The 25,768-nt window shown below is 43.2% G+C and overlaps 1 protein-coding gene across 1 annotated transcript in view; it reads left to right on the top strand.

Moving 5' to 3' along the window:
• LOC111152340 (CD109 molecule) overlaps positions 1-25,768 on the top strand; it is a 128,326-nt gene that overhangs the window by 16,221 nt on the left and 86,337 nt on the right. The window contains exons 3-5 of the mRNA XM_022510840.1: positions 4,359-4,387; positions 11,517-11,747; positions 18,373-18,498. Of these exons, the coding sequence (XP_022366548.1) occupies positions 4,359-4,387; positions 11,517-11,747; positions 18,373-18,498 (386 nt within the window). The remainder of the gene's footprint in view (positions 1-4,358; positions 4,388-11,516; positions 11,748-18,372; positions 18,499-25,768) is intronic.

Genomic DNA, 25,768 nt, shown 5'->3' with positions numbered 1-25,768 from the left:
GGCAGAGGTAGAGGAAGAAGCAGGCTTCCAGCCGAGCAAGGAGCAGGGCTCGATCCCAGGACCCATGACCTGAGCTGAAAGCAGATGCTTAACCGACTGAGCCACCCAGGCGTCCCACATTTAAGGTTTCTCTATATGTCTTTTCATGGCTTGATAGCTCATTTCTTTTTAGAGCTGAATAATATTCCATTGTCTAGATATACCACAGTTTATTTCTTCATTCACTGACTGAAGGAAACTTGGTTGCTTCCAAGCCTTGGCAGTTATGAATAAAAGTGCTGTAAATACCTGTGTGCAGATTTTGTGTGTGGTCATAAGTGTTTAGCTCTTTTAAGTAAATACCAAGGAATGGAATTGCTGGATTGTATGGTAAGAGCATGTTTAATTTTTTAAGAGATTGCTTAACTGTCTTCCCAAGTGGCTGTACCTTTTTGCATTGTAAACCAGCCGTATGGGAGAGTTCCTCTTGCTCCATATCCTGGCCAGCATTTGACATTGTCAGTGACTGATAGAAGTGTCCTGGTATCTTATTGTTTAATCTGCATTTCCCTATGATGTGGGGCATCTTTTATTATGCTTCTTTGCCATCTGTGTATCTTCTTTGCCGAGTTGTCTATTAATGACTTTGGCCCATTTTTTAGTCTGTTATTTGCTTCCTATTGTTGAGTTTTAAGAGTTCTTTGTAGATTTTGGACTGTAGTCCTTGACTTTTGCAAATATTTTTTCCCAGTCTGCAGCTTTTCTTCTCATTCTCTTGAGATTGTTTTTTGCATAGCAGAACTTTTTAATTTTGATGAAGTTCAGCTTACGAGTTCTTTTTAAAAAAGATTTTATTTATTTGAGAGAGAGAAAGAGAGAACACGAGTGGGGGGCAGCAAGGAAGAAGCAGCCCCCCCCAGCCCACCTTCTGCTGAGCAGGGACCCCAACATGGCCCTCAGTCCCAGGACCCTGTGATCACAACCTGAGATGAAGGTGGATGCTTAACTGACTGAGCCACCTATGCGCCCCTGAATTGTTTCTTTAATGGATTGTATCTTTGGTCTTATATCTAAAAAGACCAAGGTCATCTAGGTTTTCTCCTGTGTTATACTCTAGGAGTTTTATAGTTTTGCATTGTATATTTAAGTCTGTGATCCATTTGGAGTCAGTTTTTCTGAAGGGGGTAAATGCTATGTCTAGGTTCACATTTTTTTTACATGTGGATGTCTGTTCCAAGATTATTTGTTGAAGAGACTGTCTTTGCTCCATTCCTTTGTGTTTGCTCATTTGCCAAAGATCATTCGACCATATTAGTAGGGATCCATTTCTGGGCTCTTTCTTCTGTTCCATTGATCAGTTTGTCTATTTCTTTTTTTAAGTTTTTATTTATTTATTTGACAGACAGAGATCACAAGTAGGCAGAGAGGAAGGCAGAGAAACAGGAGGAAGCAGGCTCCCCCCGAGTAGAGAGCCCGATGCGGGGCTCGGTCCCAGGACACTGGGATCATGACCTGAGCCGAAGGCAGAGGCTTTAACCCACTGAGCCACCCAGGCGCCCCAGTTTGTCTATTCTTTTGACAATGCTACACTGCCTTGATTACTGTAGCTTTGCAGTAAGTCTTGGAGTTCTTAGTACCGGTCCTCCAGCTTTTGTTGTCCTTCAGTATTGTGATGGTTATTCTGGGTCTTAGAATCAGTTTGTTGATATTCATAAAATAACTTTCTGGGATTTTGATTAGGATTGCATTGATCAAGTTGGGAAGAACTGATGTCTTGACAATGTTGAGTCTTTCTATCCATGAACATTGAATATATCTTCATTTATTTAATCCTTTCTTGATTTCATTTATCATAGTTTTGTAGTTTCTCTTCATATAGATCTTGCACACGTTTCATTTGATTTATACCTAAGTATTCTTTTTTGGGGGATGCTAGGGTAAATGGTATTATTTTTAGTTTCAAATTGCATTTGTTCATTGTTGGTATATTTTTTATTGAGAACACACTCTCTTCGTCTGCTGAGGTATGTGTTAAGATCAGAGCAAATTCTGCTCTATGGAGGATGTTCTCAATTCCATCTATTCCTGCATATTTGAACTATTTAAATGTTTCAGTCCAAATATTTTACAGGGTTTGTCTTTTTGCCTGGAGAGTACTATGATTCCCTTCAACAAATATTTTTACAACACAAAACTTGTCGAGTAAATTGTCTGTATTTGTGGTTCTTTTGACTGTTTGACCAAGTTCAGTGGCTGCAATATCATAGGGCTTCTCAAATCTTACTTCAGTTCAGTATAGAATATGGCTGTCCCATTAAAAAGAAGAACTTAATGAGGAGAAGTTTCTTCCCACAAGTTGAGATAATACCAAAGCATGATTACAATATTTCAAAGTTAAGTCTTGTGCAAATTAAACCCATCTCTTATCAATATTTCACTAAACCAAAACGATTCAGGACAATTGCTGCATCAGGATGCTGGGATAGTGGCATAACTTGGGATAGTGGCATAACTTGGGATATTTAATACCAGCCAGGACTCACTCTGTGCAAAAGGCCTTTCAGGATCTCGTCCAGCCTCATCTCTCTAGTCCTCTCCCTGCCAGTTCATTTCTTCTGTAGACTCATGCTGAGCTCCGCTCTTTTGCATTTGCTGCTGCTCTGCCTGGAAACTATTCCCTTCCTTTCTCATCTGGCTAATTTTTCCTTATCCTACAATCTTAGACTTCTGGCATCGTTTTCTCTGGGAGCCTTCTCCTGGTCCCTGTGGGGTGGGCTCTGTCCTCTCCTTATTGCAGCCCTCTCGTGTTGTGCTGTATCTGTTCAGTTGTTTCTCTTTGTCACCTTTTCAAGACACTTTTTGTCCAGTGTCCTGTTATTTAAGAGTCCTGCTCTTTGCTTCCTATGGTGACAGTCATTGGATAAACTGGTCTGTGCTAGGTGGTAAGTGATTTTGATGAATTGCTTATCTGCTTCTAAAAACATATTTGTATTTCACGCAGGCCCATTGGGGCAGTGGTCCTCAGGTGGGTGTGCACACATTGGGGATTGTGCAAGACCATTTATAAGGGTGTAGGCAGAAAACGTGCTAACTTTTTCTTCTTTTATTTTATTGAGCAAAACTAAGAAACTAAGGTTTTCTAATATTTAGTATTTTGGGTGAGAAAGTGCATGTATGTATATGACTTGATAATCTAACTTGACGTTGGTGATGTGTACTGATCGACTGAGTGCTCCATTATGAAAATGGGAAGACCCTGCTACAGAGGCACGCTGACATCCACAGAGGAGATCTCTTCCAAGTTTTCTGGCACTACAGTGACTTACATTTATCAAGTGTTTCCTCCGTTCCAGACACTGTTCTATACACTTTCTAGATATCAACATACTTATTCTTCACAACCACTTTATGAGATTGGTCCTATTATTAACATGCTCATTTTATGGGTGAAGAAATTGAACCCAGATAATCAGGTAACTCTTTCAAGGATGGGGCTAGTACATGGTTGATGAGTATAGAATTGGTGGAGTCTAATTCCAGAGGCCACTTGCTTAACCCTTGCTGTGTACTGTGCTCTGCTCTGGTATTTGTCTGTTTCTATAGGATAGACACATGTGGTTTCCAGGAGGACAGGGACCATGTCTGTCTTGTTCATGGTGGTAAATACTTCTTAAATATTCACAAGTATTTCTTAAATGAAGGAACTGTGAGGGTCCATCATCACCTCTGAATTCATGTCACTTAAATAGGACCTTTGGATAAGTACTCTTTTATTTTTAACTTGAAACATTTTTTCCCTTGAAGTAATTAGATCTGATGAGAAATTGGCATGAGTTAAATTAACAGCCCTATGTTTAGAAACTGTACATGAAAAGAAGTCTGCATCACTCTAATACCAGTGACTCAGTGATGAGTCCCAGCCCACCCCTGAATGTGACTAATGCCTTCCTTTTCTTCCTTTATCATGAGGGTCTGAGAACATAAATAAACCTCAGTTTCTTTCTCGACACAGATTCAAATGTCCCTCCAATATGCAGAACCTTAAAGCAGCAACATGAACAGCAGCAACAATGACAACAAAAATGATAATGGAAAAGAAAAGAAGAACTTAAGCTAGTTTTGGGGGGTGGGATTCACCCACTGATGGCTTTTTAAGTCTGGCTTAGCTTTCCTTAATTCTTTGGCACGAAGTTCTGTGGTAATCTCTCAGGTATTCTGGGCTTTCACATAATTGTTTTGTTTTGATCAAATAAGTTTACGATTCTGTAAGCTTATGATTCCTTCTCCATCTGAAAGAGTATTAGGAAAGTCTTCGGAGTTGTGTAGTATATCATCGTATTCAAATTATGACTCTCTTTTCTTCCCTGTTTTGCTTTTAGGCTCTTTCAAGACACTTACTCTTCCATCAGTAAGTATCCATTTAAAAAATTTGGTTTCAGGGGGCGCCTGGGTGGCTCGGTGGGTTAAGCCGCTGCCTTCGGCTCAGGTCATGGTCTCAGAGTCCTGGGATCGAGCCCCGCATCGGGCTCTCTGCTCAGCAGGGAGCCTGCTTCCTCCTCTCTCTGCCTGCCTCTCTGCCTGCTTGTGATCTCTCTGTCAAATAAATAAATAAAATCTTTAAAAAGAAAAAAAAAAATTTGGTTTCAGAAATATACATTGCTTTGACCAATGAAACAAAAAAATTAATATTTTGTTGGCCTTTATATCAATTTGCACCCCTTGTGAATTTGGCTTGAGTTCAGATTCACCTTTAGACTCAGAATACTGTTACTGCAAGGAGATTGGTTATCAGCCTCTTCAAACCCATAGCAGAAATTTTCCTCATGTAAAACAGGGAACTTCACTGAGGGAAACTGGCCTGGACTATTGCCACAAACACAGGCACCTGCCTTAAAAAACCTTACAGTTTTGAGGGTGTAATGATCACTCTGTCCTTCAGTTTCTCTGTCCTGGAAAAGTGGAGTGCCACGCTGAGCTCTACTGAAGGCTGAGGCATTGATGATACTGATCCTGTCTTTATTGAAATTTTTTTGTTGTTGTTGTTCATAATTTAGTTTTTTGCATTATTTCTACTTTAAAATATTTTAAATATTAAAAATTTATTTATCTTGGTTGCTGAATTTTTTTTGTCTCCTCTTTAAGTTTTGCACCTGGGACAAGGGCCTCACCCACCTCACCCTTGTCCCAGCCCTGGAAAAGGGGATAAAGAAACTGCCTCCTGTTTCATAGGGGATACCCTAGAGATGAAGTAAGATGTGAAAGTGCTGTAAAATTTCCTATAGAAGTGGAAAGGGGTTATTATTTTGTTGAGAAAGCCATAAAACCTGATGATTACATGCTGTTTGTGAACTGATCCTACTTGTCATAGCTTTGATTTGGAAGTTTGTGCTTTTATGACTATGTTTTGTTTTGGAGCTTCACACTTTGAATGTACAATAGAGAATGGAGACCACAGCATCCAACAAGAGATGCCATTTAGTATACTTTTCTGAGAATAGATGACTGGTGACTTTGTTAAAAAAACAAAACTCAGCCTAGTAAATTTGAAGATCTAATTGGCCTTAATAAGCCATTGGACAGGATCCCATCTAGCAAGTAGAGGGGGAGCTCCAGAGTTGTACCATGTGGAAGATTTTTTGTAGGAAGGAGGGTGGGGCAAGGAAGTTGTTAGCAAAAGAAAAGAAAGGATTGTTCCAGACAAGGTCACCTTCCTTTAGGGGGAAGGGCCTGGGGTCTTATCCTGTAGATTACCTCATCTTCCTTTGGGGGGGGTGGGGATGGAGAGGGCTCATGTGACAGATTACCTCATGGGTGCTTATCAGAAAGTTCCAGATTGATTGTCCTAAAAGTCCACTCCTGGAGAAGTTGAAACTGCCATTAAATCTTAGTTTGCTCGTCTGGGAGCAAGCTGGTTCACCTTGGACCGGTGGTTTTCTTTTGAACAACTTTCTACTTAATGTAGACCGGTGGTTTTCTTTTGAACAACTTTCTACTTAATGTAGAATCAGCATTACCTGATGAGCCAGGTTCCCCCATTTCCTCCATTACTTCCTGAAGGTTACTGATGAAACATATTCAGGAATCACACTCATTTTTCTGCTGGGGGTGGAGTGGGGTTGTTCTTAGAGAATACAGTGCAGCCAAACAGTGCTTTATAAAAATTACTTATATTCCATGGCTATTATTTCTTACCTATTATGTTTGTGCTTTCCTTACTAAGAAATAAAACTGCTTTTCTACTGTTAAATAGAAAGTAGGGAAAAAGAGGCAAAGCAGGTGGAAGGGAGGAAACCCAATCTAAGTGATAATGAAACATCGCATTGTGTTCTTGTACCCTAAAACATTAGAAGCTGGCCATATGCTGTTGAAAGAATTTTCTAATAAGTGGTTAAAGTAAATCCTATGTAATACAATAGTCCTACAGCAGAAGGTGGTGGGATTTAAGTCCATGAACCACAGTTAATTTTTTTATTTTTAAAAAACATTTAATTTGGCGCGCCTGGGTGGCTCAGTGGGTTGAGCCTCTGCCTTTGGCTCAGGTCATGATCTCAGGGTCCTGGGATTGAGCCCCATGTCCGGCTCTCTGCTCAGCGGGGAGCCTGCTTCCCCCTCTCTCTCTGCCTGCCTCTCTGCCTACTTGTGTTCTCTCTCTCTCTCTATGTCCAATAAATAAAATCTTTAAAACAAAACAAAACAAAAAACATTTAATTTATTTATCTGAGAGAGAGAGAGAGAGAGCCTGAGGGTCAGGGGAGGAGCAGAGGAAGAGGCACACTACCTGCTGAGCAGGGAGCCATGGGTGAGGCTCCATCCCAGGACCCTGAGATCAGGACCGGAGCCCAAGGCAGATGCTTAAGTGACTGAGCCTCCCCGGCACCCCCAGGAACCACAGTTTAAAGTACAACTGTCTCGTTTCTTCAGAGAAGCCTGCAGGTGCACAGGCTGAAAGTGTAGAAGGGCTGGGTGAGCAGGGAAGGCATCAGGCGGGATGAGGGCCCCTGGGCCTGTTCCAGTAATGTCAGTTTATTATAAACTGTACCTGGCCAAACTATCATTAAGCTGGAATTTGGCTGCTCTGACTCTTTTAAGTCTTAACTGTGTGAAATACAAACTCCAACATCCTGTATTTGTCTTTAATATTAATGCCTTTTCTATTGTTGTAGATATAGCAGTTATCTATTGAAAGCTTTACTGGAGATTATATTTAGGACTATATCCCTTTTCTAGTAAAACAGAAGTTTAAAGACCTAGTCATAAAGTGTCTGGGAAAATGTGATCATTCTTGGCAAAAATAGAAAGTTCTGTATTGTTACGAGTTTTCAGTTAAAATAGACCCAACTTTCAGAGTGTGCTCTTGCAATCTCATGTTTGTAAATGTAACATTTTGAATTGTTTTTTAAGGTTCTCTCGAATTTTTGCTGTAAAATATAAGTATTTTGACTGCATTGAAACAAATGTGTTTTTAATATCCGAATAGCCTATTGTTTCTACTTTTGATACACTACAGTCAGCTTTTAATAAGAAGTAAATTAAAAAACAATTGATGCTTAATACCAATATTACTTTTTGCAGAGAATGTGCTAGGAGAAATTTCTTTTATTCTCTCTGTAAAGAAGTCCAACTTAAAATGAAGGAGTGGCTTTTAAAGTTGGAAATGTTTGTAAAGTTTATTTTATGTATAATTAATATTTAAAAAATATATGTATATTTAAAGATTTTATTTATTTATTTGACAGAGAGATTGAGATCACAAGTAGGCAGAGAGGTAGGTATAGAGAGAGGGGGAAGCAGGCTCCCCGCCGAGCAGAGAGCCTGATGCGGGGCTCGATCCCAGGACCCTGAGATCATGACCCGAGCCAAAGGCAGAGGCCTTAACCCACTGAGCCACCCAGGCGCCCCTAAAAATATTTTTTAATAGAAACCTCCTCTTAAATTCCCCAACTTTATTTTGAAAGTTATTTGAAATCTCCACTACTCTTAGTAACTAGCATTATTAATGAAGTAGAGTAGGATAAATGCTATTGTGTTGTCTCAGTTTCCCTGACAACTGATCTTTTAGAGAGGACAAGATGGTTTTTGTCAACCCAGATTAGTTCCTTGCCCACCAAGGGACCTTTTTAAAAATTGTTATTTATTTTTATTTTATTTTTAAGCAAACTCTCTGCCCAATGTGGGGCTCGAACTCACGACCCTGAGATCAAGCATCACATGCTCCACTGACTGAGCCAGCCAGGTGCCCGTCCAACAAGGACTTTTTGAGCATACCTTCCTTCCATATCTTGGGCAAAGAGCAATCATTTCCTCAGAAAATTTGCATTTATGTATACATAGAATAGACTTAGCCTAATGAGAATCTTGCATGCCCAACTCAGATGCTGATCGATACTTTGCTGATCAAAGCCCCTTGATGTTGTGCACTCCCTGACTCTTGTCCTGCTGCTAGACAGTGTCGTCTGTGGGCATTGTATCTTTCTCCAGCCATCTGTTCTTGGCTCAACATACAGGGGTCCCAAATCTCTGTGGGCGAATAATTGGTACTTGTATAAGAGATATGGAAATCTCTGATGAGGGAGCCTCTTTATTACCAATCCTGGGAGCTTTTTCAGTAATTGTGACCCCAAGAAGGCAGAAGGCAGTTGATCAGCGAAGATTCAGGAGCTAATACCTTCTTGTGTCCTCTCCACTGTGGGGAGCAGGTTACAACCCATCCTAGGTCTGGTACAGAGAGAAACTTCCGTAGAGATTGCTTAAAATCCATGGTGTTTTCTTCAGTCTCCTCATTCTGCCCTTGTACTGTTAACAATGGAAAACTAAGGTCTCTACCATGGCTTAGGATTTCTGGAGCCATGCAAAGTCTGTGGGGACACCCCAAGGCATATAGTGATGCCCTGTGGCTTGTAGAGTCACCACTGCTCTGCTGATACACTAGGTTCACTTGTCATCTCTGACTTTCCAGCCCTGGGATTAACACTGAGGTTTTGAGCATCTTGAATTATGTAAATCTTACGTATGCAGGAGAGGGAGGTGAGATTTCTAACAGGGAAGTTGAGAAAACAAATCGGTGTGGTGGGGGAAGGGTTGTGGGGGGCGAGGTGTAGCTGAGAGGAGCAGAAAGATAGTACTGTCTCCTCCTGAGGCAGTGCAAGCGCTCCCTGAAGGAGGATGGATAGGAGAGAAGGTTTTTGGACACATTGTGTGTTACTTCTGTTTCTTTAACTCTTCGATGTTCTAGTGGTTAATGGGCCTCTTTAGTTTTGGCCACTGCATCATGGATTTGCCATAAATCTTCAATCCGCTATCTGTTTTGGGGCCTAAAAATGATCAAACTGTCTTCAGATCATGAAAATCAATCCTATCAAATATCGTATTTTATTTTTTTTTATTTTTATTTTTTTCAAAGATTTTATTTATTTATTTATTTGACAGAGAGAGAGATCACAAGTAGACGGAGAGGCAGGCAGAGAGAGAGAGAGAGAGAGGGAAGCAGGTTCCCCGCTGAGCAGAGAACCCGATGCGGGACTCGATCCCAGGACCCTGAGATCATGACCTGAGCCGAAGGCAGCGGCTTAACCCACTGAGCCACCCAGGCGCCCCTCAAATATCGTTATTTTAAACACGAAGTATTTATGAATCTTTGCCATGTGTAAGTCTTTGATAGGCTGGCATAGACTGTGTCCTGCTTTTAGTATTAAAATACCTATTTAAAAGAATCTGGGAGCTGAAATATCATTTGAGAAAATGGAATATAAGAATGCAGGTTCCAAGCTAGACTCCCAGCCCTATGAGGGTGACCGTCTTTGGTTCATGTCGTATCCCAAAGACTCAGAACAACCTGGAGACAGAAGATGCTCAATAAATATTTATTGAAGAAAAGCAGAAATTGGCACTGGAAGTTATTTGAGTGTGATGCTACTAATTGTTTTTTTCTAACTTTTTATTAAGAAATTTGCAAATATACACAAAACTTGAAGGAATTCATAGTGAACCCTTTTATACCCACCACTCTGATTCTCCCATTAACATTTTACCATACTTGCTCTATAACAAGTCTCTCTGTCTCTCTGTCCATTAATTCATCTTATTTTTTAAATGTATCTCCAGGTAAATTGTGGACATCAGTACTTCTCTCCCTAAATATTTTTTGCTGACCATTTTATTGGTGCTTTGTGACATTTCCTCTGTATTCTTAGCCATCTTGCTAGCTTCCAGGTAGCTACTATGACTGGAAGGTCTCCGAGCTTTCTGTGGACAAAACTTATTTGCAAGAATGGATCAGAATTTAGTTTTAGAATCGCAGGTTTATTAACACGAAAACCAACTGAGAGTCAAGGATGCTAAGTCGTCTGTTGTGAACCGATTATCCCAAAGCTTTGGCATTAAAACAGCAATAAACTTTTATGGCTTCTCACAATTTCTGTGGGCCAGGAATAGGGGAACCGCGGAGCTGTGCTGTTCTGATTTGGAATACTGCAAGATGTCGGTTAGACTTGCAGTCACCTGAAGGATTCCCCAGGGCTGGGGATCCTCTGTACGGGAGCTCATTCATAAGGCTATCAAGCTGGTGCTGAGGGAGGCCTCAGTTTCTCCCTGCAGGCATCTCAAGTGTCTTCATCACGTGGCAGCTGGATTCCTCCAGAGTGAAGAATCCGAGAGAGAGAGAGAGGGAGAGAGAGAGAACCAGGCAGATGCTATCCTTTCTATGACACTTCATTCTCTTCTTGAGAAGCAAGTCCCTAACTCTGGAGAAGGAGACTCCACCTTTGGAAGGGCAGAGGGGCAAGAGTCAGGGAATGGTCGGACATGTTTCAGAGCCAGCCATTGGAGGCTTTTAGCAGAGTAGCATAGCTCATTGTGGGTTTGCATCTTTGCTCCTGACCTGGAGCAACTTCCCAAACTCCTCCAAGCCCCACTTTCCTTGCTTATAAAACAGGTGTTAGTAGGAGCACCCACCTGGAGGATTGTCGTCAGGTGCCACAGGTCACGCAAACTGTTGAGTAAGGCTTCTGGTCTGTTCACGCTGGAAGGTAGGAATTCTGTCAGTGAGGGCCTTAGGAGAGCAGCAGTAGTGTCCCTATCCTTTCCAAGACCGCGACTCGTGCTGTGCGGGTGCAGGAAGCGTGTCCACGGTAGGAAAGAACTCGAGAGAGTACAGCAAGGAAAGAAGTCTTGTGCAAATGTGCTTTTAACCAGTGGACTGCCTCAACTAGGGAGACATGGAAAAAATGTTGAAAGATATTAGATATCCCAACCCACAGCGACCATGAGGAAGAATTTGCTCTGGGAATAGGAAATGACACGGTCACTGCTGTTGAGCCCTCCTTTCCAGGAACCCTCCGATTTAGCTGGGGAGGAAACTGCAGGATGTTAGGAGGGAATACAAATTGTTTAATGTCGGTGCCTAGGAGGGATGAGTTTTTCAACGTGGCAATTGCTGTTAATAATACTATGGATTTAGATGTTCTAGACTGACTTACAATTAAAAACACTTTTGAGGCAAAATGAGAATGTCATTTGTCTGATCTCTTTATTTTCCCCAGCTACCTCTGAACAGTGCGGATGGGATCTATGAGCTGCGTGTAACTGGATGGGCCCAGGATGAGATTTTATTCTCTAATAGTACACGCTTATCATTTGAGACCAAGAGAATGACTGTCTTCATCCAAACAGACAAGTCTCTATACAAGCCAAAGCAGGAAGTGAAGTTTCGTATTGTTACACTCTTCTCAGATTTTAAACCTTATAAAACTTCTTTAAACATTCTCATTAAGGTAAGTGCCAGACAGAAATAAAGTAAGTTCAAGTTATCTCACTAAAGCTCTCTTTGAAGTCCTGTTCATGTTATTTTAGAATTCACCATGGGTAAGCTTCCTTCCCAACATGAGAGTGCTCTCTCTCGGAGGGGAGATGGTAGAACAATGGGTTCAGAGCTTAGGCTCTGGAGTTGGGGCAACTCAGGCTCCAGTCCTTGCTTTTTCATGGATTAATTCATTGGTCAAACATTTATTGAGCTTCTGTGTTCAGGGCCCTGGGATGGGTCAGTGAACAAAACAGATTAAGTCTCCTGCTCACATTAAGCGTGTATTGCAGTGAATAGTGCGGAGACAGACACTGAACAAACACATAAATATGTGTATGAAGTGGGACGCCTGGGGTTTGGGTGCCTCAGTTGGTTGAACAGGTTGATCTTATGGTTTTGAGTTTGAGCCCTGCATTGGGCTCTGCGCTGGGCAAGAGCCTACTTTAAAATAAAAGAAGGTGTAGGGGTGCTCGGGTGGCTCAGTTGGCTAAGCGTCTGCCTTCGGCTCAGGTCATGATCCCACAGTGCTGGGATCGAGGCCCGCAGTGGGCTTTTTGATCAGCAGGGAGCCTGCTTTTTCCTCTATGTCTGCCTGCTCTGTACCCTGCTTATGCTCTCTCTGTCAAGTGAATAAAAAAAATCTTTAAAAAATGTATATAAAAGAGTGTGTGTGAGTGTGTGTGTGTGTGTGTGTGTGTTAAGAGAGAGAGAAAGCGTGTTTGTGTTTGCTGTTTTCTCTAGGGTTGTTAGGGAAGTCCTATTTGAGCAGAAACCTAAAGGAAGTAAAAGAATGAGCCCCTAGAGAGGGAACAGCTTGTATAAAGGCCCTGAGGTGGGAACTTGTTAGGTGCACTGGGGGAAAAGAGTCCGATAGTGTCACAGAGAGTGAGGGGACAACTAATAGGAGATGAGGTAAGATATAGGTAGGTGGGTTAGAGGAGGGATCGTGCAGGATCTTCTTATGGGTCATGATATGGACCTTGGATTTTACTCTGAGTGAAATGAGAATTCACTGGAGAATTCTGAGGACAGGCATGGTGTGATTTGGCTTATAAAAGGATCACTGTCTGCTCTAAGAATAATAGTTGCTAGTTGTGTGACCTGGAGAAAATGCACCTCTCTGAGCCCCAGTTTCTTTATTTCTAAAATGAGTAATAATGATAATACCTCACAAAGGTTTTTGTGAGATAATCCAAGCAAAGCATTTAGAATTATGCCTGCCACATAGTACATGTTCGCTAAACCTTAGCTCTTATGTTTATGGGAATCCCCTATGGCAGGAAGTCATTTGGTCTCTGCTTCTCCAACACTCTGATGCCCCAGAGGCAACATAGTTAGACTGAGTGCTTTCCTGTGAGAACCAAGATGAGGACAATTGAGATCCGGCTGGACCTGCTTTTCTACACTTAACGCTGAGGAGAATATGAGACATTGGATCACTACATGGAAACAGGGTGGTGACCAACCCATCCCTGTTTTCCTGGGACTCTCTTTTGATAATACACCTGAAAGTCCCTGGTCCCAGGATCCCTCTTGGTTACCCTAAATGTTCTGATGAATGCCATAGGGTGGAAGGCAAGTTCAGGCTTTTTTAGTTCAGTATCTTCCTATTCTTTTTAACTTTTTTGTCATTCTAAATTAAACTAAAAAGCAAACAAAAATCAAGCAGACATGTATACGTGTAACTTCAAGCCAGTCTGTGTTTGTAGTAAACACAACGTTGGTCGGCATGGTGCTCGATGCATGTTCTTGAATTTCCAAGAATTGTAGTTCTGTGAATTTCTGCCTTTGCTGTGTGTTGGAATGTTTATAAAGGAGGTTGACATAGTGAATAGCATTTCTTTCTTTTTTTTTTTCAGAGATTTTATTTTACTCTATTTTTTATTTGAGAGAGAGAGAGAGAGAGAGAGAGCGAGAGCGCAGGCTATGAGGAGGAGCTGAAGCAGAGGAAGAGGGAGAAGCAGACGCTCCACTGAGCAGAGTGCCTGTCTCGGGGCTTGAATCCGGGACCCTGAGATCATGACCTGAGCCAAAGGCAGACGCTTAACTGACTTAGCCACACAGGTGCCCCAGAGAATAGCATTTCTAAATTCAGATAGCTCTCTAAGCAGGGTTTTATGGACTGCATTCATACCATCTTTCAAGTCAACATCTGCCTATTTCTGGCTGTTTCTATCCAATCTGCCTTGTTCTACCTGTGGCAATAAAAGGCAGCACTGGATAAATTGCCTGTTCTAGGCATTAATCTAGAACTACTGGATTAATGCTGATGCTGGCCAAACACTTCCCAGGAGTTTTTGTGAGGATTGAGTGAGATAATTTAAGTAAAGCATTTAGAGTGGTGCCGGTCTGTGCATTTATTATTTTGTTTCTCTACACTGCTTTAGGATCGCCTTTGAAACCTTCAGTTTGTACTCTTGGGCTCTTCTCTCCAGTTTTTTTTTTTTTTTTTTTAAGATTTTATTTATTTATTTGACAGAGAGAGATCACAAGTAGACAGAGAGGCAGGCAGAGAGAGGGAGGGAAGCAGGCTCCCCTGCTGAGCAGAGAGCCCGATGCGGGATTCGATCCCAGGACCCTGAGATCATGACCTGAGCTGAAGGCAGCGGCTTAACCCACTGAGCCACCCAGGCGCCCTCTTCTCTCCAATTCTGAGCTTAGCTTGCCACATCTGACTTTCTCAGATGTGCTCAGAGAAATCTCTGGTCCTAGTTGCGTGGCCAAGATGTGGCCCTCTTGGCCAGGGACGGGGGTTTAGACATGTTAGAATTCCACCTGGAACCCAGAGTGTTTGGGCACAGGTGCCTGGGCAGGAAGCCATCCTCTGCTCTGTGCACGCAGGCAGTGCAGCTGGGGTACGAACTCAGGTCCAGCGGCCTCCTTCCCTCTAACTTGTGGAAGCCAGATCAGAGCATTGATGCCCACACTACTGTCCTCCTTCGTCTGACAGCAGTCATTTGGGCCAGACTGATGTTTTCTCCATCTTTCAGTGTGCGATAGTCGGTTTCTTGGCAAAACTTCCCAGAAAAAAAGTAGAACTTGCTGAAACAAAAGAGCCTCGGACTTGAATCCTTGGGTACGCCCTAGGACAGCACCACCTGCAGGCTACGGTGGAGAAGTGCATCTGATGGCTGAGAGGCCGACTTCTCAGGACCCATCTTGCCGGGTCAAGAAGACAGTCAGTGACTGGGGAGAAAATCAGAGGGGGAGACAAACCATGAGAGAGTATGGACTACAGGAAACAAACGGGGTTTCAGAGGGGAAGGGAGTGGGGGGTTGGGTGAGCCTGGTGATGGGTATTAAGGAGGGCACGTATTGCATGGAGCGCTGGGTGTTATACACAAACAATGAAGCATGGAACACTACATCAGAAACTAATGTTGTACTGTATGGTGACTAACATAACACAATAAAAAAACAAAACAAAACAAAAAAGACAGTCAGTGATACTGTCATAGCAATGTAACGGGACCGACAGTACACTTGTGAACACAGCATAGTGTATAAACTGGTCAAATTACTAAGTTGTAAAAGAAAAAGAATGGCTGTAGGATGTAGCTAAAATATTGATTGTCACAGCATGTTCGGGGTGATCAGTGTCTTTTTTTTTTTTTTTTTTTGTCACTGGATATTATTCATTTTGCTGCTTCAGTAGCTGACCTTCTCAGGATGAGAGGGCCTTCAGAGCCCTTTCAGCACTGGTAAAAACTTGCCCTAATTCCGGCTTCCTCCAGCTAATCTGGGCTCACACTTTGGAAATAAGTGCCTTCGACACTGGCCTGGCAGCTGGCTCGGGGCTTCTGCCCTGACTTCCTTCTTGAAGAAGGTGTTGCTCCTTGTCCAGGTGAATGACCTTGCCTGGGGAGGGGTGTTGTTGGGGTTCTATCTTGTGATTGTGCCCTGGCCCCGCAGCCTGGAGCAGCTGGGGCAAAACCACGACCTCATCCCTGGTGACGGGAAGGGCCACCTTGTTTAAGTGACTTGACTTCTTCAGTTCTCCACTCCAGACAGACCCTGGGTGCATCATCCAGGACTCTAACGAGTGGCCAAAATTCTCCTTGGGGATGCATTCTGCAGCCAGGGAGCTTGTGGCTGGAGACAGTCTGGCCCAGGCAGCAGAGACTGTGCTGAGCTGAGACACCTGACAGAGATCCTGGGCCATCTAAAGGTGACTCTGAGGGCACAAGGGGCCACTTTCCCAGCATGTCCAGCTGTGGTGGCTGTCGCGGCTGTGCCAGGAAAACGGTTCACATGGTACCTGGCAGTCTTGCTTGCGACCTCGCAGGAAATGATGACGTGCAAATGCGGGGTTCTGCTCTGATGCCCTGTTCACATCCCAATGTGTGAAAACTTCTGGTGTTTCTACGCTCTCTGTGTTTTTGGTGACAGGCCCAGGTCTAAGACAGGCTTGAGCAACTGGGGAATTATCTCGTTCACTCCCAACCCTCCAGATCCTCTAATCAAAGACTTCACTTAGGACATCCTTTGCTTGTGAGGCTGTGGCCCCACCCCAGAAAAATGTGTACCCTCAAATGTATACCAAAATAATGCACCAGCAGAGTATGAACATTCCTTTCCACAGAGTTTAAATGACACTGGGAATTACTGTTATTTTTTTATTTTTGTCAGATGGACAGAAGAAAAATGGTATTTTTTTTCATTTTCACTTGCATTCCCTTTATTATTAGACAGCATATATTTATTCACTGTTTGTGTTTTTTTCCTTGGGTTTTGAGTGTTTAGACTTTGTGGGCCTCGCATGCATCAGGCTGTGGCAGGCACAGGAGAGCCGACTGCTGCTTAGAGTGACTGTCCCAGGAGTTGGCCAAGGGTGGTGATCTGCTCAGTCTCAACTTGCTTTTGGTTTTTGGTTTTAACAGTGAGTTTCCGGCTTACTAGACTGTGCCATACTCAGTTCTTGGCATTGTACTTAATCTATGACTTTCACGTTCTCCCCCACTCAGGAAGAGGGGTTTCTTCTGGCTTCTAGTAACTGGGCTAACCCACTACCTCTGGTCAAAGGACAGAGCATAGGAATAAGGGAAAATATTTGATCCTGCTCTCAGGAGCTCACAGTCTGTGTGGGAACAAAAACCCCCATGTATTAACCACGAGTACCTTACATAGTAATATGTTCTCAAAAGGGGTAAACTCCAGATATTGTAGGGCTCTCCAGGAAGTGGCCATTTCATCTGCTGGTGGCGTGGATAAGAGGCACGATACCGGAGCTTATCGCACCGACTGGACGGGAAGGGAGGGCATCCTGGGCAGCAGTGGTAGAGACCTAGATGCAAAGGCTTTTGGGGGTGAATTGCAAACAGATCTGTGTGTTTGGAGGAAGATGAGCTTAGGAACGTAGATGGAGTCAGACTCCTAAGTTCTGTACGCCGTGTGGAGGGGTGTAGACCTCATTCTGTAGGCAGACAAAAGCCAGCATCACCTCGTGGTCCAGCATGACAATCACAGCTGGTGTGTCTTCACTGCTTGTTGTGTCAGCAACGGGACCAAGCATGTTGACCACTTTGTCTCAGTCTGAGATTTATGTTTCAGATGGATAGCACTGTCGGCGATGGGGAGGATGTCTTGGAGGGGCGACACTGGAGGAGGGAGATTAGTGGTGATGGTTAGAAAACAGGCTGTGCTGGCTGGATGTGAGGATGGAAAGGAGGAGAAAGATGAGAGAGAGGTTAAAGAGCTGGAGCTGACAGGGCTGGGAATGGGAGAGGGATCCGGGATGGTTGCTGGATTGGCTTGGATGAATTCTGCGTGAAGGGATTGTTCCCTTCCCCTGTTGTCTGGGAGAGTCTAGGACGGAAGGGTTTTTCACGTATCCCCTTGGGTGAGCATCTTTATCATACATTTTTTGGATTTAAAGGCACATGGGTTTGAATCCTGAATTCACCTATTACTTACAGTTGAGTGCTTACCTAAGCTCTCTAGGAATCCGTTTTCTACTATAATGGGAGGACAGTCCTTCCCTGGAGGAGAATTACAGATTTTAAAAAATTTTTATTAAAGATTTTGTTTACTTATTTGACAGAGAGCATGCACAAGTAGGCAGAGCAGGAGGCAGAGGGGAAGAGAGAGGCAGGCTCCCCACTGAGCAGAGATCCTGATGTGGGGCTCCATCCCAGGACCCTGAGATCATGACCCGAGCTGAAGGCAGACGCTCAACCCACTGAGCCACCCAGGCGCCTGATTGGGTGATGTGTGATTGTAATGATTGAGTGATGTGTGATTGTAATGATAAAACACAGTGCCGGACACACGGTGACCCTTGAATACACGAGGCCTGTGATCTCTACGGTTAATAGTAACAACTCAGGTTTGGTGGTGTACATGCCATTGTGTTCCATGTCGAAGGAAATGTAGTTCCGAGAATTAAAAGGTAGAGCAGAATAAAGATGGGGAGTATGAGAAAGGAAGAATTTTGGTTGTCTCCTGTCTCGTAATATATAGCCAACATTTTCCAAAACCTCTCTCTTTGGCCATATTTTGGATGTGCCTGGGAGTGTTTCAGGGCATCATTCATAACCAGATAGGGTACACATGTACACGGAAGTCTATACAGCTAACATGTACGGTTTTCATTGTAGGACCCCAAGTCAAATTTGATCCAACAGTGGTTGTCAGAACGAAGTGATCTCGGCGTGGTTTCCAAAACTTTTCAATTATCTTCCCACCCAATACTTGGTGACTGGTCCATTCAAGTTCAAGTGAATGTGAGTATAAACGTATTTTTTTTTTTAAAGATTTTATTTATTTATTTGTCAGAGAGAGAGAGGGAGAGAGAGCAAGCACAGGCAGACAGAATGGCAGGCAGAGGCAGAGGGAGAAGCAGACTCCCTGCTGAGCAAGGAGCCTGATGTGGGACTCGATCCCAGGATGCTGGGATCATGACCTGAGCTGAAGGCAGCTGCTTAACCAACTGAGCCACCCAGGCGTCCCTATAAACGTATTTTTAAGGGGAATGCTAAAATGATTTGAATAGGTTAGGTGGGGAAAGAGCTCCAAAGTCATTTATTCAGTGAGTAGAAAAATGTTAATCTGAACACCTGGACAATTTAGGTGGTTTATTTTTAATTTACTGTGTTTTTCAATGGGTTAGCTTTCATGGTAACATATTAGAGTTCTAGTCATTACTGCTTTTTTCTGTAACATAATGTTTGAAAGTTAAAACATTGCATTTTAGTGTAAAATGGATTAAATAATGTTTATTTTATTTATTAAGTGTACACATTGAGTATTTTAAAACTAAACAATGAATACATAGTTATTATTTGGCAGATTTTATGTCTCTGAGTGATGAGATTGGATTAACCTACTTCATCTTTGTTTTAAAAAACAGTGATTTTGGGAGGAAGGTGGGGGGTGGGGTAACTGGGTGATGGGCATTAAGGAGGGCACTTGAAATAATGAGCACTGGGTGTTATGTGCAGCTGATGAATCACTAAATTCTACCTCTATGGCTAATAATACAGAATGTATAAACTAAATTGAATTTAAATAAAAAATTAAAAATGAAAACCACAGTAATTTTAAACAACCACAGCAATTTTATGTTCCCTAGTCCTCTTTCTCTCCAGCTTTTCCACATGCTTCCTTTGTTCACTGCCAACTTTTGTAGCTCTGAGACCCAAAAGGGCAGGCGCACGGCAACATCCTCATCTCTCTGCCTTAGGTTTCCTCTTGCACATCACTGTGTGATGTTTGAAGACTCATTGAATATTTTTCCCATTTTCTTCGATATTTATTAAAAAATGTACAGATATGCATTTTGAGCTCATATGAATATGAGCTTTAAAAAATAGTTCTATTGAAATAGCTTCTCACTGTTGACATTTTGGCGACAGCGCTTTTCTGCAGGCCTTATCAGGTGCGCTGGAAGATGTTTAGCATTATCTTTGGCCTTAGCCCACTAGACGCCAGGAGCAGTTTTCCCTTCCCTCCAAGTGTGACAACGTCTACACATACAGTCAGGGTCCCCAGGGGAAAATACGCTCTCTCTCCACCCCTGAGAACCACTTTATTAGAAGGAATAATCATTCATTAACATCAGACCTTTAGTGGGATAAAAGTACCAAGTACTTCATCAATAAAAATTAAAAAAAAGTTTCCCCTTTTGGTTAACGTGTTTTGGGGTGATATCTTAAAGGCAGAACTCGTCCCTCCTCGCCAGCACGTGTTTTGAGCACCCACGGAAAGATGAAGAGCGCCGTCGGCCTGCGGAGAGGTTGTGCTGTGTAGGGAAACACGTGGGCAACAAGAAAATGTAGAGGGGTGCTTGGGGTTTAGTGGGTGATGCGTCCTGGGGGGACCAGACGTTTGCGCTTACAGAGAAGGAGGAGCGTGGATGTTTGGGAAACTTCAGAGAGAGAAAGCTGTGTGTAGAGGCAGGGAAAATGCAAGAGAGCCTCACGGGTCTGGGGGTGTGGGAGAAGTTTGGTGTTCCTCGAACGTGTGGAGAGGGATGGGAGTTGAAGGTGAGGACATACACATGAGTTCGAAGGAGTTCAGGGCTTATTCTCAGTTTCACCTTTGATTTCACCTTAAACTCTCTGGGATCAACTGCTTATTTATCCATCCATCTGCCCTAATTTCCTTCTGTCCCTCTATTGAGTATGTGGTGAGGGCTTACAGGGCAGTGGTGGATACAAGGAAGTGAACACGCGGAATCTGTGTCCTTGAGGACCGTCGTTGTGCTGACATGAAGAGTAGGGTAAAAGCTGACTAACACAAGCGTGACAAAACCAAGGCAGTGCAGCAGCGGGAAACCTCCAGGTGCTGGGTCAGCGAGCTCTGAGGTCTGTCAGGCGCTTCTAAAGAGGGTTTATTGTAAGGATGAGCGCTGATGCTTTTGGGGACAGAGCTCTCTCTGTCTCGTGTGGCCTGTGTCATTCTCCTCTCGCTCTTCTGTCAACCTTTAAATCCGAACCGGTCGCAGTGGCTCTGCTAAATAGCCATCATCTCAGAGCCTGACGAGCCAGTCTTCACCCGTGGCTGGCAAGTGGTGGACGGGCTTCCCTTGGGTCAGGTGTCCACTGTTGGCCCATCCAGGGACAGCTTTGCACACTGGCCAGGTGGGGTTGTGGCCTCCAAGGGGTAATTTATTCAGTGAGTGGTGACCAGAATATGTACCAGAAGACAGGGCGATAGAACAGTGGAAAAGATTTTGGAAGATGTGAGGTCGTAGGTTGGAAGATTTTCAGGATTTCTCATGCCGTGCTTTGTGGACTCAACCCATCATGTTGCTTTGGTAGGAAAAAACCACAAGGAAATTCAAATAGTTGACATGATTTGGCCTTTACCGACCTCTAAAGCCTTGTTAAGTGCTACCCTTATCCTTGAACCCTGTGCTTTAGACATTTTATGTCCTTTAAGTTTCTTAAACTCACAGTTCTGCCTGATCCCAGAGCCTTCCCATGCTGTTCCCTCTGCCTGTAATTCTAGAGGCTTGCTGTAATTCTAGATGCTTGCTTTTGCCCTTCGGGCATTATCTAAAATGGCCGGATCCCTCTAGACATTCCCAGAGCACTCTGCTTCTCTTGCTTCATTCATGTCACTTTTAACGGGTGGTACCTACTAGACTGTGGTCTTTTGGGGTCTGATCATGTCTGTATCTCCGTGACCTAGTGCACATTTTGCACTTGGGTATTAGTCAATATTTATTAGGTGAGTGTATTAAAGCTATATGATAATCATTTGTATTGAACTAAACGTAATTTCCCCTTTTCCACATTCTATAATGCATCTTCATCTTTTAGAAGACAAGCATATTGATCAGGTACTTATTGTTGGTGATATGTTTTTTCCCCCCAATTTTATTGAGGTACATTTGACAAATAAAATGATAGGATATTTAAAGTGGACAGTGTGATTATTTGATAGACATATACTTTATGAAAGTATTCCGTCCAGGTGATATAATGTTAAGGCACACACTAAAGGAAAATAAGCACTTTAATTACAAAAAAAAAAAAAAAAAAAAGTCTTTTAAAGGCCGCCAGGGGTCAGTATAATCAAAGAAATGTTTTGGGACGCAACCCAGACTGAGTATTTGTCTCTGGTTTTTATCTTTCCTTGACTCCTGCATAGCACTCAAAGACTGTTTATTGCTTATTATTAAACTCTTTTTTTCCCAGCAGTGAATAATGACTCTGGTGAAAATGTATTTATTATTTATTTTATTTTATTTTATTTTTTTAAAGATTTTATTTATTTATTTGACAGACAAAGATCACAAGTAGGCAGAGAGGCAGGCAGAGAGACAGGAGGAAGCAGGCTCCCTGCCAAGCAGAGAGCCCGATGTGGGGGCTCGATCCCAGGACTCTGGGATCATGACCTGAGCCAAAGGCAGAGGCTTTAACCCACTGAGCCACCCAGGCGCCCCAAAATGTATTTATTATTTAAATAGTCCACCACGGTAAACTATATTTTTGTTTTTCTAAGGCAGTGACCATTCTCAGTATAAATCTCAGGGAGGAGAAAGTATTTATTTCAGAAGAATGTTTGAAATTCCATTTGTCTCTAGAAAAAATATGGAATGATACTAGTATTAGACTTATCAGAGCTTTGATTTGTAGTGACTGTGCAGATAATCAGTGTGGCATTCTTAAATCACACTTTCGGCTAGGTCAGGGAAAGGATCCTATGGGTGAAGCACACTTGGTGGGTTCCTTGGCATTTCTACAGCTATAAAATGTACCATTATGTGAATGAGTCATTTACTATATGCTAGCCTACCTGGATTACTTACATTGCTTTTGACCTTCAAGTAGTGCATTTTACTTTCAGGATTTTAATAATGAGTAATTATTTTGATTTAGTTGAATTTCTAGGTTTTTATTATTGTTATCTATCATACAGTATATAATGGTAGAGCATATGAAGTTCCCTATATATTCATAGACCTGCATTTTTTACAATGCCAATTTAGTTAAATTGCAAAGCTACTCATGATGATGATAACTTTTTTAAAAAAAATTTATTTATTTATTTGAGAGAGAGAGAAACAGAGAGTGAGAGAGATAGCAGAAGAGAGAGCCCAAGCCGGGAGGAGAGGGAAAAGCAGTCTCCCGCTGAGCAAGGAGCCCGACATGGGGCTCGATTCCAGAACCGTGGGATCATGACCCGAACCAAAGGCAGATGCTTAACTGACTGAGCCACCCAGGCGCCCCGATGATGATAACTTTTAAGCTCTTTTAAAGTTAGTAAAATTTAGTAAAAGCACTGATTTTTTAATAAGATTTTATTTATTTATTTGAAAGAGTGAGAGTGAGAGAGAAAGAGAGAGAGAGGGAGCACAAGCAGGGGGAGTAGCAGGCAGAGGGAGAAACAGGCTCCCCGCTCAAGCAGGGAGCCCGATGCCGCACTCGACCCCAGGACCCTGGGATCATGACCCGTGTCTGAAGGCAAAGGCTTAACCGACTGAGCCACCCAGGTTCCCAAGAGCACTGATATTTTATGTGTGCTACTTCTGCATGTACTTAATTTCTATACCTGCTTGGAATGTGGACAGTTCTTTGCTGCGATGGGGACTGTGCTTCTTTTGAAGAGAATCACCACCCTTTCTACTTCTTTCAGCTCCCTGCCCCCAACATCCTTTCTCCCTTAACTTCAGGGACACTGTGACCTCCCCTTAGAAGGAAGAAGTTAATTTTAGCTGTAATACCTCTTTACAGAAGTGTGTGTTACAGAGTTGCTATATTTCAGGTACATTCCAGGGCAAGTGGGGAAATGTGCTCCGATTTAATAATCATCCTACAAATATCCCTTGGTCAGTTAACTTGTGAGAGTTAGACATTGCTTGTATTTTCATTTTTTTTTTTTTTAGTACTTCTCTAGGTGTCTTATCTCTCTAGGGATCTATCTCTTGACTCGGATCCTTGGCTGTCCCAAAGAGTTACACATTTTTTTCTCATTTTTAAAAACTTTGGTAAAATAGATGCAGAATTTACTCTCTTAACTATTTAGGGTACAGGGCAGTGGTATGAAACAAACGTTGTTATGCCTCCTTCACTGGGCTCCATCTCCTGAACTTTTATCCTCTTGCAGAACTGAAACTCTGTAACTAAACACGAACTCCTCATTCTTCCTCTCCCCCAGTGGGAGGCAACCATCGCTCTCCTTTCTGTCTGTGTGAATTTGACTATTCTAAGCACCTTATACAAGTGGAGTCATACCGTATTTGTCTTTTTGTGACTGACTTATTTCACTTAGCATGATATCCTCAAGGTTCATGGAGATGGTTGCACATGTCAGAATTTGCTTCCTTTTTAAGGCTGAAAAATATTTCGTTGTATGTGTATGCCAGGATTCATTACAAATGGTCTTGCATCTCTGATTTAAAAAATTGTATTCTAGGTTACTAGAATACAAAAAATTGTATTCCTGGCTTAGAGGTTCTTTCAAAGAACCGCTAACGGTGTGTGAACAGCAGGCTCCTGGAGTGGGGAGGGATCTGGCCACCCCAGCCCTTTCCCCAGAGGCACCCACAGCCTCTGGGTGACCCAATGGGTGCTTATGTTCCTCTGAGATCCGGAAGGGAGAGGGAGTCACAGAGAGAATCCTGCCCAGTTGATAATCATAGCCCTTGCCCTTCTCCGTGATGTGGTCAGTGGAAGCCTGTCTTCCCTTCCAGAGGAGTTCCCGCAGTTCAGCTGACCACCTGAGGTTACGCTTGCTAGAATCTTCCAGTGGTTCTCAAACAGCAGTGTGCCTGAGAACCAGTGGACTGGCGAGTTTATTTAAGATGCCCAGTTCGCTAGAGGGTATCATGCTTAGCGAAATAAGTCAATCGGAGAAAGACAACTATCATATGATCTCCCTGATATGAGGAAGAGGAGATGCAACATGGGGGGTTAAGGGGGTAGGAGAAGAGTAAATGAAACAAGATGGAATGGGAGGGAGACAAACCATAAGTGACTCTTAATCTCACAAACAAACTGAGGGTTGATGGGGGGAGGGGGGTTGGGGGGGGTGGGATTATGGACATTGGGGAGGGTATGTGCTGTAGTGAGTGCTGTGAAGTGTATAAACCTGGCGATTCACAAACCTGTACCCCTGGGGATAAAAATATATTATATGTTTATAAAAAATAAAATTTAAAAAAAAAAAAAAAGATGCCCAGTTCGGGCCCCACCCCCAGATCACAAGTCAGTATTGCTGGCGTGGGGCCGAAGAATTTGCATTTTAAATAAGCACTCTGGGAAATTCCATTTGTCTTCTGGACCACATCTTGAGAAGTGCTGATTAGTGTCCTCGGCCAGGCAGCCTTCCTTTCCGTCCATTCTGCTGAGAGGCAGAGTTGGGTGATGTAAGAGGCGCAGAACGGGAGACGGACCCGCGACGCAGTCTTTCATTCTCTACCGGGGAGACTCTGAGCTATGGACTTTGCCTCTAGGTAACGAGGTGACCCAAGCATGGGTGCTCATGTTCCTCTGAGAACCTGAAGGGAGAGCAAGTCACAGAGAGAATCCTGCCCCGCTGATAATGGGAATTCAGAAGCAGCCCGCCTTGAATTGCTCCTTTCTTCATAGCGCTTGCGTCTGTTCTTGCGAGTTAGTTGTTGTGGCAGGGCTAGGAAGGGTTGCTAGGGGCACCAGCTTCCCACAGCCTTGCAGCGTGCTCCTTATCTTTCCTGCCTTGCTGCCTAGCTGCTGCCTGGCTGGGTTGGCTTCCGCGGGAGCCCTTTGTCCTTTGCAAAGGAGCGGGTCTTTGTTTGGACAGTTCCTGTCCTTGAAGCTCTCTGGAGTAGCATCTGGTGACCCCGCTCCTGGCTTGTGCTGACAGCTTAACAGAAAGCATGGAGCGATCTGTGACAGCTCAGAAAACAGTGGCATCCTCTGGAATGTGGATGGGGCTTCCAAAATACTTTCACTAGCCTCCCCTTGAAGGAAGACTGCTTTTTTTGGGAAAAGCTTCAAGTCCTTCCATGTGCAGTGAGAAAGGCAGGGAGCGGAGTCGGTTTGAGGATTTTGATTTCTTACAGCA

The sequence above is a fragment of the Enhydra lutris genome, unplaced genomic scaffold (genome assembly GCF_002288905.1).
Source record: "Enhydra lutris kenyoni isolate GAN:26980312 unplaced genomic scaffold, ASM228890v2 scaffoldscaffold28, whole genome shotgun sequence".
Taxonomy (NCBI): Eukaryota; Metazoa; Chordata; class Mammalia; order Carnivora; family Mustelidae; genus Enhydra; species Enhydra lutris.
This window is presented reverse-complemented; position numbering and strand designations above follow the sequence as displayed.